The sequence below is a fragment of the Schistocerca serialis genome, chromosome 9 (assembly GCF_023864345.2).
Source record: "Schistocerca serialis cubense isolate TAMUIC-IGC-003099 chromosome 9, iqSchSeri2.2, whole genome shotgun sequence".
Taxonomy (NCBI): Eukaryota; Metazoa; Arthropoda; class Insecta; order Orthoptera; family Acrididae; genus Schistocerca; species Schistocerca serialis.
In genome coordinates, this window is record NC_064646.1 from 440159633 (window position 1) to 440173994 (window position 14362).

The following is a 14362-nucleotide window of genomic DNA, read 5'->3' on the forward strand; positions in this document are numbered from 1 at the left end:
CAAAAGCCCCTGGTTTCAGTGGCATCCACATCTAATTCCTTGTACATTGTGGTGACTACAAGAAATCAGCTTGCTTGTTTTTTCACCAGTATCTCACAGACAGGCAATGTTCCCCATCAACTCAGGAGAGCTAAGATAATTTCGGTCTTAAAACCAGAAAATTCCAATGATTCTCCAAAAAAATATAAACCAATAGCATTGCTCAGTATGATTTACAAACTTTTGGTAAGATTTTTCCATAACAAGATCATCCCTGAGATACTTCAACATATCCCAACTATACAGGCAGTATTTTGCCCTCATCAAGGGAGGAAGGAAGATTGAGTTTAATGTTCTGTCGACATCGAGGTCATTGGAGATGGAGAACAAGTGTGGATTGTGTCAATGATGGGGAAGGAAATCAGCTATACCCTTTCAAAGGAACCATCCCAGAATTTGCCCTGAACAATTTAGAGAAATCATGGAAAACCTGAAACTGGATGGTTTGAACTGTTGTCCTCATAAGTTCCCTCATCAAAGCTGCTCAGATCAAGTTCTCTCATAAGTAATATTCATAGAAGCAGGGTACCAAACACAGTTGAAAACATAAGCTGTGTTTATTGATCTTGCAGCAGAATACAACATAGCTTAAAGACAGGGCATGTTATTGAAACTCATGAAAGTGATCCCCTGCAAACCTACCATCAACACAGCCATTGCCTTGGTTTCTGACAAATGCTTCCAAGTGATCATGGGTGATAAGAGTGAGCACTGAAATGAAGCTGACCAATGGCTTCTCGCTGGGATATGTTGTGGCCTCCCTGTTATGCAACTTTTATGTAGCTGATATTCCTAAAATCACGCCACAGAAGTCTGGATATGTTGATGGCTGTCCCTGGCAGTATGTTATAAAGATACAAAAGCCACAGAAAACATACTGACAAAGACTGAAAAGTTATTAGGAAATACTTTTGCCATTGCAGATTGCAGCTCAGTGTCACAAAGATGCAAGTCCCTACATTCCACCTCTACAACAAGTCAGTCAACAGAGGGCTCAGTACTTACTTTGAGAGTGAACTACTCTTCTGAAATTGGCATCAAAAATATCTAGGTGTCGCCCTGAAACCTGAGCTTCAGGAATCATCTGTTAAATACAGTGAGAACTCTCACAGAAATTTGCTGGTACTTCTTGTGGCTCTTCAGACACCATGCTATGGACTTCAACTTTTGGTCTTGTGTATCCAGGACTGGAAAATTGTGCAACTGTTTGGGACAATAAAATCATACAAGTGACATCAGTATTCACCTGAATCAAACTATGGACCTTATATCAAATGCTATAAAGGTGACCCCAACCAATTGGTTACCTGCACTACGCCACATAGCTGCTCCCCATCTGTGATGAGAGGAATCACTCATTAGAGAACTCAGAAAGACTGAAAACACCCCTGCTAATCCATGAAGTCATCCCCGACAGCGAGACAACCTGACAGGATTATAGACATCCACCTTTAAAGAGTGAAAAATTTTGAATGAAAATGGATTTAACATAGTTGTATATTGGAAAGATGAGTGAACCAATTGGACACTTCCTGTCTTTGACAATATTTCCTGCCTCACCACCACACCACCTGAATTTCACAAGCCTCACAAAATATGGTCTACTCTAAATAGAATATGAACAAACTGTGGTAGATGGGGGAAAATAGTTTCTCCCAAGTGCAATTGTGGAGCTGCTATGTAAACCATAAAACATATAGTTGAAGATCATTTCCTGACAGCATTCACCAGTGTCTGCTCCGAACTCCCACATGCTACCAAAGGGATGGTAGAATATATCAGCAGTGTGGACATTTGGTGGAGTTGTGTTCCTGTATATTCTGTGGTTTTATATACCTTATGTGTTTTACAGGGCCATTGCTGTGTATTTTGTCATCTTAAGTGAGAATTCAAAAATGACATTCCCTCTTTTTTATCACTCCCTGTAATCCCCTCTCTCCACACTCCTCCATCAACAACATCCAACGGCACAGCAATGAAAATCTCATATTATACATTCGATTATTAAACTACACTGATCTCTTCTTATTTTCTGGGGACCATTCCCAGTTTTCTTGCTTTCTCCTCAATTCCTTCAAAACTGACTGAGAACAACAAATGTCCTCAGTTTCTTATTTTTTGTCCTGACTTTTTCAAATTTCTCAAAATAACTGAAATAGGAAGGATTTGGAACCAGAATTCAACTGAATATACCAGTGCAACCAATTTTGGCATCAATTACTTAGTCTATTTAATTGTAAGAAAAATGGACTAATGAAGGTGTGGAACTATTTTCAGGTGTGAATGAATTTTTCCATCAATTTAGAAAACTATGCTATACTGGTGAAAAACATGCTGAAGCATCAAACTAGATCATCTGGATAATCATAGTATTATTTCATTTCTGTTGTAATTGAAATATTTCTAGAATGAGGAATAAATCTCATCTTTTTCAGCATCCACTGTCTTGTGATTAAATAAATAAATGATGTCTTGTTTGCATTTTCTATTAAAGCTGCACAACTTTTATTTTTAGCTGCCATGGTGGTGCAATGGTCTAAGTCATTTTCTCCTGATCATTGCTCAAGAGAGATGAATGGAGGTCATGTCTGTTTCAGTTTTGTACTCAGTAGTGGCTGCTTTAGTTTTGAGGTAGCGTGTTTACTTTCATCAATTACTTAAGTAATTGTTCCGTATGCCGTTGAAACCAATTTGGTTTTCTGATTTTTCCTCTTTTTCATTTTTTCTCATCATTTGCTCAATTTTTTCTCTGTTTGATTCGAAATTAATTTTTCTCACCCTTTGCTGGCCCTAAAATTTTGCCACCCTAGGTGGCTGCCAATTCTTGTCCAATGGTAGAAAAAAAGCTGGTATTTTTATATCTATTCTTTTCTCTTTTTTATATGATCTCTGTTTTATATGTACACATAATGTTTGCATTCTAGATTATCTATATGTAATTAATTCATGTGATGTAATGCACCATACACTAAATAAATATGCATCTTTCAAGCAGCAGTACTGAAATTTCAGATCCTGATGGTCAGTAGTAGCCAGCAATTATGTCTGATAATTTTATAATTTTCTCAAGTGAAATTTTCTTTAAATAACATTTAAAACCTTATGCTTATGACTTATAACAATTTATGTACTCAGAGGATCCATAATACTGGGTAGCTGGATCGTGATATTCTTGTTTTGATCACAGGGTTGCTGGTAGGAGACCTCAAGTGGAATGCCTAGTTTGTGTTTACAAGTCAGTCAGTTTTGTGTCCCATAGATCATTACCGTGTGTAGAATTAATAGTAATGATGTCAAAAATGTCATTTTACATTCACATTATACATTCATTTATAAATTTGACTAAACTCTGAACATTTACAAGTCCTTTTTTATTTTTATTTTTTAAAATCAGATGTGATTAGTAATTCCTACCCACCAGTTTTTACAGATTACAAAAACAGAAAGTCTCCTATGGAATAGAAGGAGTGCGAAGGAGAAACTGTTTCAGTTTGTTTTCAAATTTAATTTTGCTGTCTGTCAGACAATTTATATAATTGGGTAGGTGATCAAAAATTTTGGTTGTAGCACTGTGCATCACGTACACACTAAAGACAACCTTAATGTGGGGCTATAAAAGTTGATTTCCTTCTTCCTTAAGCGAATGCCTACAAAATGATCATGGGTGAGCACTGCACATTACTCTTACAGCACGTTTCGAACGATGAAGACTTTTCTTCTTAAAGATGAGTTACACTAGGACGTTATTCCCTATGACACTATTGAATGAAAATATGCAATATATGTCAACTTACCAGTTTGGCTCTCCCCTACATTTTCAATAATCCGAAGTGTGAAAGTAGTTTCCACACTAATTATTATTTCCTTACAGTATGTTAACTTATTGGTATATCTCTTATTGGTATATGTGTAGAACTGAATATGTTGCATCTTTTTAAAATTGGGAGAGAGACCATTCACAGAAAACCACTCAATAATACTTTTACATTTCTTCTGTATGTTTAGACTGATTACAATACTAGTGCCATCCACAAAAATAACTAATTTCACTTGTGGCACGTGAGATGGAAGGTTGTTTACATTTGTGAAAAACAATAGCGAACACAAGATAGAGTATTGTGAAACCCTGAAAGTGATGAGAAAGAATCTGGAGAACAGGTGATTGTTAAAGCACTGTGTGGCATAGAGACACAAACATGCTGAGGTCCTACTGATTTGGATTCCTTGTTCTGATCTTTCCATTTCTTTCTGCCTCTTCTTCATTCCATTCCTTTTTTGACTTACATCTTCTGTTTCTTTCTACATCTGTCGTATGCCATTAATATTTCTTTTTGTCTAGTAATTTCTTGCCATATGTTGTAGAATGTCAGACATTATAAATTTGAAGCTACACAGTGCAGCAATTTTGAGCTCAGTCAGTTATTTTGTGTACAGCACTCAATTTATTTCTGAAAAATATTTCTTCCTTTTCTTTCTTCCCCCTTCATCATACTGAAAAAGCAGCCTCAAGGTGCAAAAGCTTAAATGTATCAACCTTTAGATGTTGAACAAAAATGTATGCCAAAATGTTCTTGCCACAGTAATTGTAGCTTGTGTGGTTTTCAATGATCAAAACAAACAAAACTATAAGAAAAAATAACAGTATTGTTACAGTGGCACTGAAGATGATTTAGAATAAAGTGAAACACGTCTGGTCTGAATAAGACTTTTATTACAGTTGCTAAAGACGGAAATTAACCTGTACAACATGTATGTATCTATTGTCCACTGTTTATTTTTTCAGTTTCTGGCTTAGTGCAGACCAACAGTTTAACGATCAAGTAACCTTCTATCTACAATGTAAAAATACTTGTATTCAGAAAAGTATGTACATAACACAAACCAAGATTGAGAGGTAACCAAAGCAGCAAAAACAAAGTATTTATTTAACATTCAGTGACTTACTAACAAATGAGGCTGTAAACAGGCACAAAATTTCATCTTGTAAATAATAACGTACTACACTGGTGAGCAATTATGAAAGCAAATGCATGATTCATTCTGAGCAGAAAACAACAAGAGAATACTTTGTGGCAACACCAGTTTGCTTTTAGTATTTGCCCCACACCAAATGCTCCAGCTATTCCTGCATATTTGATCTTCACAAGACAGTTTTCAATAATCATTTTGAAGATGTAAAGAAAAAAATGAAACATACTGTACAATCCTATTGGGCATTAAGAGCCCCAGAAGCAACAATTATACAGTATTGTAACTTTCTTTGTAGCTCATGTTCAGCAATAAATTCCAATAATAGTAATAATAATAATAATAAAACCCGTGGAGGCCCGGAAAAAGAATAGGCCTCCGATATGTTCTGCCAGTCGCAAAAGGCGACGAAAAGAACAAACCACTAATAGGGCTAACCCCCCTTTTAGTGTGATTAGTTGGTTCAGGACAGAACTAATGAAGCCTTGGACAAGCGCTGTCATGGTTGGGAACGACGCTCGAACCCCATGCCTGTCCACAATGGTAACGACACTGTTAGCCACACGGAAAATGATTTAAATCCAAATAGAGGTGTTTTGCAGGATACGCTTCCTGCAACCACTCTAGAAGGAAAACAAAGACAGAGGATGAGATGGTCAGATGAAGTTAACTGACACCCACTACACTAAATATACACACTAGGCAGAGGTCAGAACCAACCAACATACAGAAGAAACCCACAAAACCAGCATGGCAACACAGGCTACAGATCAGAATAGAAAAACTGAGAAAAGACATCAGACAGCTAACACAACTTATAAGAAACGAAATATCAGACAAAAAACGAAAAAGGTTAGGTAAAATCTCACAACAAGAAGCGATAGAGCAATTAGATGAAAAGAAGCAGAAATTACAGCATTGGCCAAACGACTTAGAAGATACAAAAAAAGTGAAAATAGAAGGAAACAAAACCAAACATTCAACACAAACCAAAAGAAATTTTACCAGACAATAGATAACACACACATTAGAATAGACAATCCACCAAACATAAGAGACATGGAACACTTCTGGAGCAACATATGGTCAAACCCGGTACAGCATAACAGGCATGCTTGGTGGATACAAGCAGAAACAGACACATACAAGATGATACCACAAATGCCTGAAGTGATAATTCTGCAACATGAAGTCACCCGAGCAATTAATTCTACTCACAATTGGAAAGCCCCTGGAAAAGATTTAAGCACGGAATAAACCAAGGAGACTCATTAAGCCCTTTCTGGTTCTGCCTTGCTCTGAACCCACTATCCAACATGCTAAATAATACAAATTATGGATGCAATATTACTGGAACATACCAACACAAAATCATACATTTGCTATTCATGGATGATCTAAAACTACTGGCAGCAACAAATCAACAACTCAACCAATTAATGAAGATAGCAGAAGTATTCAGCAATGATATAAATATGGCTTTTGGAACAGGCAAATGTAAGAAAAATAGCAGAGTCAAGGGAAAACACACTAAACAGGAAGATTACATATTGGATAACCACAGCAACTGCATAGAAGCGATGGAAAAAAACAGATGCCTATAAATATCTAGGATACAGACAAAAAATAGGAATAGATAATACAAATATTAAAGAAGAACTAAAAGAAAAATATAGACAAAGACTAACAAAAATACTGAAAACAGAATTGACAGCAAGAAACAAGACAAAAGCTATAAATACTTATGCTATACCACTATTGACCTACTCTTTTGGAGTACTGAAATGGAGTAACAGAGAACTAGAAGCACTAATACACTTACACAATCACAATGCCACAAATATAGAATACATCACATACATTCAGCAACAGAAAGATTCACATTAAGCAGAAAGGAAGGAGGAAGGGGATTTATCGACATAAAAAACCTACATTATGGACAGGTAGACACTTTAAGAAAATTCTTTATAGAACGAGCAGAAACTAGCAAAATACACAAAGCAATCACTCATATAAATACATCGGCTACACCACTGCAATTTCATAACCACTTCTATAACCCTTTAGATCACATAACATCAACAGATACAAAGAAAGTAAATTGGAAAAAGAAAACACTACATGGCAAGCACCCGTATCATCTAACACAACCACACATCGATCAAGATGCGTCCAACACATGGCTAAGAAAAGGCAATATATACAGTGAGACGGAAGGATTCATGATTGCAATACAGGATCAAACAAGAAACACCAGATATTACAGCAAGCATATTATTAAAGATCCCAAAACCAAAACAGATAAATGCAGACTTTGCAAACAACAAATAGAAACAGTAGATCACATCACAAGCGGATGTAGAATACTAGCAAATACAGAATACACCAGAAAATGACACTGTAGCAAAAATAATACATCAACAACTTGCCATACAACATAAACTAATAAAACAACACGTTCCCACATACAAGTATGCACCACAAAATGTACTGGAGAATGATAAATACAAATTATACTGGAACAGAACCATTATAACAGATAAAACAACGCCACATAACAAACCTGACATCATACTCACCAATAAAAAGAATAAATTAACACAACTAATCAAAATATCCATACCCAATACAACAAATATACAGAAGAAAACAGGAGAAAAAATTGAAAAATACATCCAACTGGCTGAGAAAGTCAAGGACATGTGGCATCAGGATAAAGTTGACATTATACCAATTATACTATCAACTACAGGTGTTGTGTCGGTATCTGGGCCGACACCGTGAAGTTGAGATGGCTGAAAATGCACGCAAGACTAAAGCTGACGGGCGTGAAGTCTGGAACATGAGAACTTATAAATGAATAAGAAGAAAAGTATGTAGATGCTTATTACTTATCTTTTAATTAGTCCTTGGAATACATCTCTCTTGAATACTCGTAAGCTATAGGCACTGATACAAATGGCGCCTTGCTAGTTCGTAGCTATTAACTTAGCTGATGGCTATTCTGTCTCTCGGCTAATGAGAGAGAAAGGCTTCGTACATCTGGTCGGTAGCTAGGTTCTCGTACAACTGGGCGGTAGCTAGGTTCTCGTACAACTGGGGCGAGTGCTCTCTCGTATCACGAGACCTGCCTTGGTGGTGGCGCTAGGTCTGCGATTACACAGTGGCGACACGCGGGTCCGACATGTACTAAATGGACCGCGGCCGATTTAAGCTACCACCTAGCAAGTGTGGTGTCTGGCGGTGACACCACATTCCTCCCCCGCAAATCGGCGAACGGTCGTGTGATAAGGCTTCCGCCCGCCGTGGGGAGGACCACATGTTGACGTATGCGATGAGGTGGGGAGCCTAACAACAGGCGAGGCTGTGCCACCCGCACCCGGCCATACGGTCCGAGGGGAACTAGGAAACGCCTGAAAAACTAGTCCAGGGTGCACGTCAACATGCGGTGTATGCGCCCGTAAAGAGACAGGAGGGACCGAAGGATCAACCTCCATTGCGTCGGGGTAGCCGACGCGCGATGACGTCATGTGGTCCGGAGCGGGCGGGAGTTCCATGGCGGAGGACAGCTGGTCACGGGAAGCAATCGGTGGCGCGTGACCCTGGGAGGCGCTTGGCGGCTGCAACGAAGCGTCGAATGCGGGCGGCGCCGGCGGGAGAACAAGCGGCGGCGGCGGCGGCTGCTGCTGCTGCGGCGGCGGCGGCGCGTCGCCATGGGGCAAAATGGAAGGCATCGTCGGTAACACCTGGGGATGAGGCGAGCCAGTAGATGGGTCCCCAGGGCGCTGACCGGACGGCACCGTCGCTGAAAGCAGACGGGGAGCGGCAGAACCCGAGCGACGACAGAGGCGCAGCTGATTGAGATGCCGACGCACCTCACCAGAGGCCCCCAAAACCAAATACATCGCGCGGCCGAGGCAGCGAAGAATGCGCCCTGCGAGCCAACGCCGTGAACCTCGATAGTTGCGATAAAATACAACGTCGCCTGGAGCAAAAGCAGGAGTCTGCCGCTGCACAGGAACCTGATGCGGCGGATGCAGCAAAGACATCAAGGTGCGATGAGGACGACCGTGGAGCAACTCAGCCGGCGAGCGACCATCTCGGGGCTGAGAGCGATACGAAGACAAAAAGAGCAACAATGCGTCCTCCCGAGAATGCGACTCTTTCAATTTCAACATCTGTGACTTGAAAGTCCGGACCAATCGTTCAGCGGCACCGTTGGACTGAGGCGAAAACGGCGCGGATGTCAGATGTTGAATACCATTGGCCTGGCAGAATGACTGAAATTCTGCGGACATGAATTGTGGGCCATTGTCGGAAACAATAGTCTGCGGAAGACCTTCAATGCAAAAGATAGCAGACAACGCTTGGATGGTGGCGGAGGACGTCGTGGAAGACATCCGGACAACAAAAGGAAAATTACTGAAGGCGTCGACCAGAACCAACCATCGAGCATTCCAGAATGGACCAGCAAAATCAATGTGCAAGCGTTGCCAAGGGGAAATGGCTTTTGGCCACGCAAAGACTTTCCGCGGCGGTGCGGACTGTTGTTCGGCACACGCCGGGCACGAAGAACACATATTCGTAATCGCAGCATCGATTCCGAACCAAGTACAGTGCTGACGAGCAAGTTGTTTCGTTCGCACTATACCCCAATGTCCTTGGTGAAGAAGCCGTAAAACAGAGGACTGTAACGAACGTGGGACCACGACTCTGGACTGATCATTATCAGAACGCAACAACAAAACACCACGTCGAACAAAAAGTCTCTCCTTGTGAGCAAAAAATAGGCGAACCAACGGATCCTCGATCCGAGACTTTGACAAAGGCCATTGCGTAGCAACAAAACGTAAAACAGTAGCAAGGACAGGGTCAGCAGCTGTGGCTGTAGCGACACGACGAAAATCAATCGGAAACGATTCGACCACTTCATCGGTTTCCGAATCAATGAACATGCAAGCAAGTTCGGAAGAATCGAATGCTTTATCCTCAGCAACAGGCAAACGGGACAACGCATCGGCGTTTCCGTGCTTAGCAGTGGACCGATACAAGATATCGTAGCGGTACTGCGAGAGGAAAATAGACCAGCGAATGAATTTCTGCGCTGTACGTGGAGGTACAGGCTTGGTCGGATGAAAAAGCGATGTCAAAGGTTTGTGGTCTGTGATGATGGTAAAGTGACGACCATACAAGAAATCATGGAACTTAGTAACACCAAACACGAGAGCCAAAGCTTCTTTCTCTATCTGTGAATAATTTCTTTGCGCAGACGAGAGCAATTTGGACGCAAAGGCAATAGGGCGATCATGGGAGCCAACTTTGTGCGCAAGCACAGCACCGATCCCGAAATCCGATGCATCTACCATCAACAAAAGGGGTTTCTGGGGATCGAATGGCGTAAGGCAAGTATTAGAAAGCAACGCCGATTTCAACTGGCGAAAGGCGCGATCACATTCCGTCGTCCAGACGAACGGAACACCTTTACGGCGTAAGCGATGAAGCGGAGCTGAAATGGAAGAGGCATTGCGCACAAATTTATTGTGATAATTAATTTTACCCAACACACTCTGTAGCTGTTTCACATTTTGAGGGGAAGGCAATTCTTGTATGGCACGGAGGTGCTCTGGACTCGGATGTATGCCTTGGGCATTAATGACATGTCCCAGGTATGGTAAGTCACGAGCAAAAAACACACATTTGTCCTTCCTCAAGCAAAGACCATTTTGTCGCAAGACCTGAAATAATGTTCGTAAGTTCGCAAGATGATGATCTTCTGTCTGTCCGGAGATCACTATATCGTCCAGATAGTTTGCTGCAGTAGGGACCGACGCACAAATAGTTTGTAAATATTGCTGAAACAAGGCAGGGGCGGATGCACACCCGAATGGCAGTCTTTTGAAGCGGTACAATCCAAGATGCGTGTTAACCACCAATACGCGCTGGGATTCGTCGTCCACCGGTATTTGCAAGTACGCATCGGCTAGGTCCAACTTTGAAAAATATTTTCCCGGGCACAGTTTAGCAAAAAGATCTTCCGGGCGGGGCAAAGGAAAAGTAGCAGTCACTAGCTGTGGATTCACTGTGGCCTTGAAGTCCATGCAAAGTCTCAATTTTCCGGAAGGTTTTGGCAAAATTACTAAGGGTGAGGCCCAGAGAGAAGCTTGCACACGTTCAATTACACCCTGTGATGCGAGATCGTGTAACGTTCTTGCGACCTCATCACGCAATGCGTGGGGAACATTGCGCGCCCTGAAAAATTTCGGTTGCGCGTTTACCTTCAGTTCTAAATGTGCTTCATAGTTTTTAGCGCAACCTAAGCCCGGTGCAAAAATGTCTGCAAATTCGTCACACAGCCGAGAAACACTGTCTGTAGGCACAGTCTGATTCACTGAGAGGACCTGATTTACAATAGACATGTTAAACAACTTAAATAAATCTAGACCAAACAAGTTCACAGCAGAAGAAGAACGAAGAACGTAAAATGACACAAGTTTTGTTTGTCCCTTGTATGTTGCAAGAAGGCTGCACTGTCCTAACACAGGAATTTTCTGTCCGGAATATGTAGTTAGCTTAACATTTGCGGAACGCAACGGAGGTTTGCCCAGTTGTTTGTACGTGTCGTGATTGAGCAATGAAACTGCAGCTCCGGTATCGAGCTGGAATGGTATCACTTTGCCTTCAAAGTCTAAGTCCACAAAAAGTTTATTGTTCTGCTGACGACAAGAGCGACTGTTTTGTGCAATTGGAACAGACACTGGTACAGAATCACTTGCTAATTGACGTGATTTCCGGCGACGTCGACGCACAGTTTTTGTGGGACGAACACAGTCACTGTTAGAGAAAGTGTCACTGGACGAAGCGGAATTAACGACATGAATGTCAATAGGCGAAGGTCCACGAGCCTGAGTGTCCTTGGTTCGATTCCGGCGCGAAGCAAAGGGCCTGGAATGATTGTGATTGTCTGATCTGAGCTGTTGCTGGCGAACACTTTGAACATGTCCTTTCTTATTGCAGAAAAAGCAAATAGCTTGGCGTGACGGGCAATGTTCACGCGAATGTCTAGTAGCACACCGCGGGCATGATTTCACTACATTTGTGGGCTGGCGCGGCACACGTGGCTTAGCGCGCGGCGGCAGCTGCGTTTGTTTGTGCGATGGCAGGTGTGCGGACGTGCGCGAGGCCCGGTGACCGGGCCGCGCTGGGCGTCCAGCGGGCCGGTTAATGTTACACACGGCTGGCGAAGTTTCAAAAGATTCCTGAGCACAGTCAAGTGTGTCCTGTCTATCCAATATGTCTATCACTTGTTGAAGGGAGGGATTAACTAGTTTCAAAATTTGCTCCCGTATGCGAACATCAGAAACGTTCTGTGCAATTGCATCACGCACCATTGTATCTGAATAAGAAAGACCACAGTCACATTCAAAGGCACAGTCCCTAGTAAGTCCTTGCAATGTTGCTACCCACTCCCTATTAGTTTGACCGGCCGTACGTTTTGTACGAAAGAACGTATACCGTTTTGCCACCACATTAACTGTTTCTTTGAAATAGGCATCTAAAGCAGACAAAATTTCCTCGTAGGACAGAGTTGCTACGTCGCGTCGGGGAAACAATTTCACTATCACACGGTATGTGGACACACCGACACAAGAAAGCAAAAACGGCTGCCGCTCTTTACCTTGAATTCTGTAGGCCGCTAGATGAAAGTTGAACTGGCGAGACCACTCGTGCCAGGTCTCATCGGCTGCCACGTATGGTCGAAAGGGAGGTGCAACAGCGTTTAGTGGCAGCGGTAGCGAAGAAGCGGCGACGGCCGCATCGGTTTGAATGGTACGTTGACCCTGGACGAGCTGTCCAAGGGCATCCAATAACGCCTGCGTCTGCTGATTCTGCAAGCGATAAAATTCGGACAGTACATCTGGAGATTGTGGCGAAGCCATGACACAAACGAATTAATACAAACATCCCATCCTCGTCGCCAATGTTGTGTCGGTATCTGGGCCGACACCGTGAAGTTGAGATGGCTGAAAATGCACGCAAGACTAAAGCTGACGGGCGTGAAGTCTGGAACATGAGAACTTATAAATGAATAAGAAGAAAAGTATGTAGATGCTTATTACTTATCTTTTAATTAGTCCTTGGAATACATCTCTCTTGAATACTCGTAAGCTATAGGCACTGATACAAATGGCGCCTTGCTAGTTCGTAGCCATTAACTTAGCTGATGGCTATTCTGTCTCTCGGCTAATGAGAGAGAAAGGCTTCGTACATCTGGTCGGTAGCTAGGTTCTCGTACAACTGGGCGGTAGCTAGGTTCTCGTACAACTGGGGCGAGTGCTCTCTCGTATCACGAGACCTGCCTTGGTGGTGGCGCTAGGTCTGCGATTACACAGTGGCGACACGCGGGTCCGACATGTACTAAATGGACCGCGGCCGATTTAAGCTACCACCTAGCAAGTGTGGTGTCTGGCGGTGACACCACAACAGGAGTCATACCACACAGCATCCACCAGTACATCAACGCAATACAGCTACATCCAAACTTATATATACAACTATAGAAATCTGTAATTATTGATACATGTTCAATTACCCAAAAGTTCCTAAATGCAATGTAACATATACCGTACAGTTAAAAGGAAGTGACGCTTGATCAAGGTCTGCATCACTTTCCATTTTTAACCAGACATAACGACTGAGAAAGGAAAGTATAATAATAATAATAATAACTACTAATAGAAGAACAAAATTACAAACCTTATTATCACTTAGATATTTTTCAATTATCTCACCTCAGTGCACCTACTGTAGCTGAAGGGTTGAAAACAATTTCAGCTCCATTAATTCCAAACATAAGCCAGTTCAATGGGTGATGACGTCCATAACAAATGTTTACAGCAATTTTGCCAAATGAAGTCTGCAAACAAAGTAATATTAAAGTTACAAGTTAGGAATTACATTAATTCCACAAAAATTTCATGTGCAAAATTGCTAAGGCTTGGAAAATACTATAGTGCCAAGCAACATAGCAGCAATGCCTTTATTGTTTGCCATATCTTCGGACCAACCTTGCATTGCCACTGATGCCAAGCAGAGAACTGTGTCACAACAAATGTCGAATTTACTGAGTGACTTCAAAATAAACATTCCAGATTTGATACCAAGTGAATCAGTTCCATGTACTTCAGACAAAAGTGTAGCAGAGAATCACATTAAACAATGGCTGCCCACCTCCATAACGAACATTAAGCTAAGTGCCTTCAACTTTTGCACAGGAACAAAATCTTGCGTGTTCCAATGCTGGTGATTAAGAGCATTATGATATTCAACATTAATTTCCTGAACCATTCGGATGCCT

General features: G+C 41.8%; 1 protein-coding gene across 1 annotated transcript in view; it reads right to left on the minus strand.

The window, feature by feature from the left end:
- Positions 1-14362, minus strand: part of LOC126418489 (beta-ureidopropionase) — a 159855-nt gene that overhangs the window by 37493 nt on the left and 108000 nt on the right. Inside the window, exon 6 of the mRNA XM_050085266.1 lies at positions 13797-13921. Coding sequence (XP_049941223.1) covers positions 13797-13921 — 125 coding nt within the window. The remainder of the gene's footprint in view (positions 1-13796; positions 13922-14362) is intronic.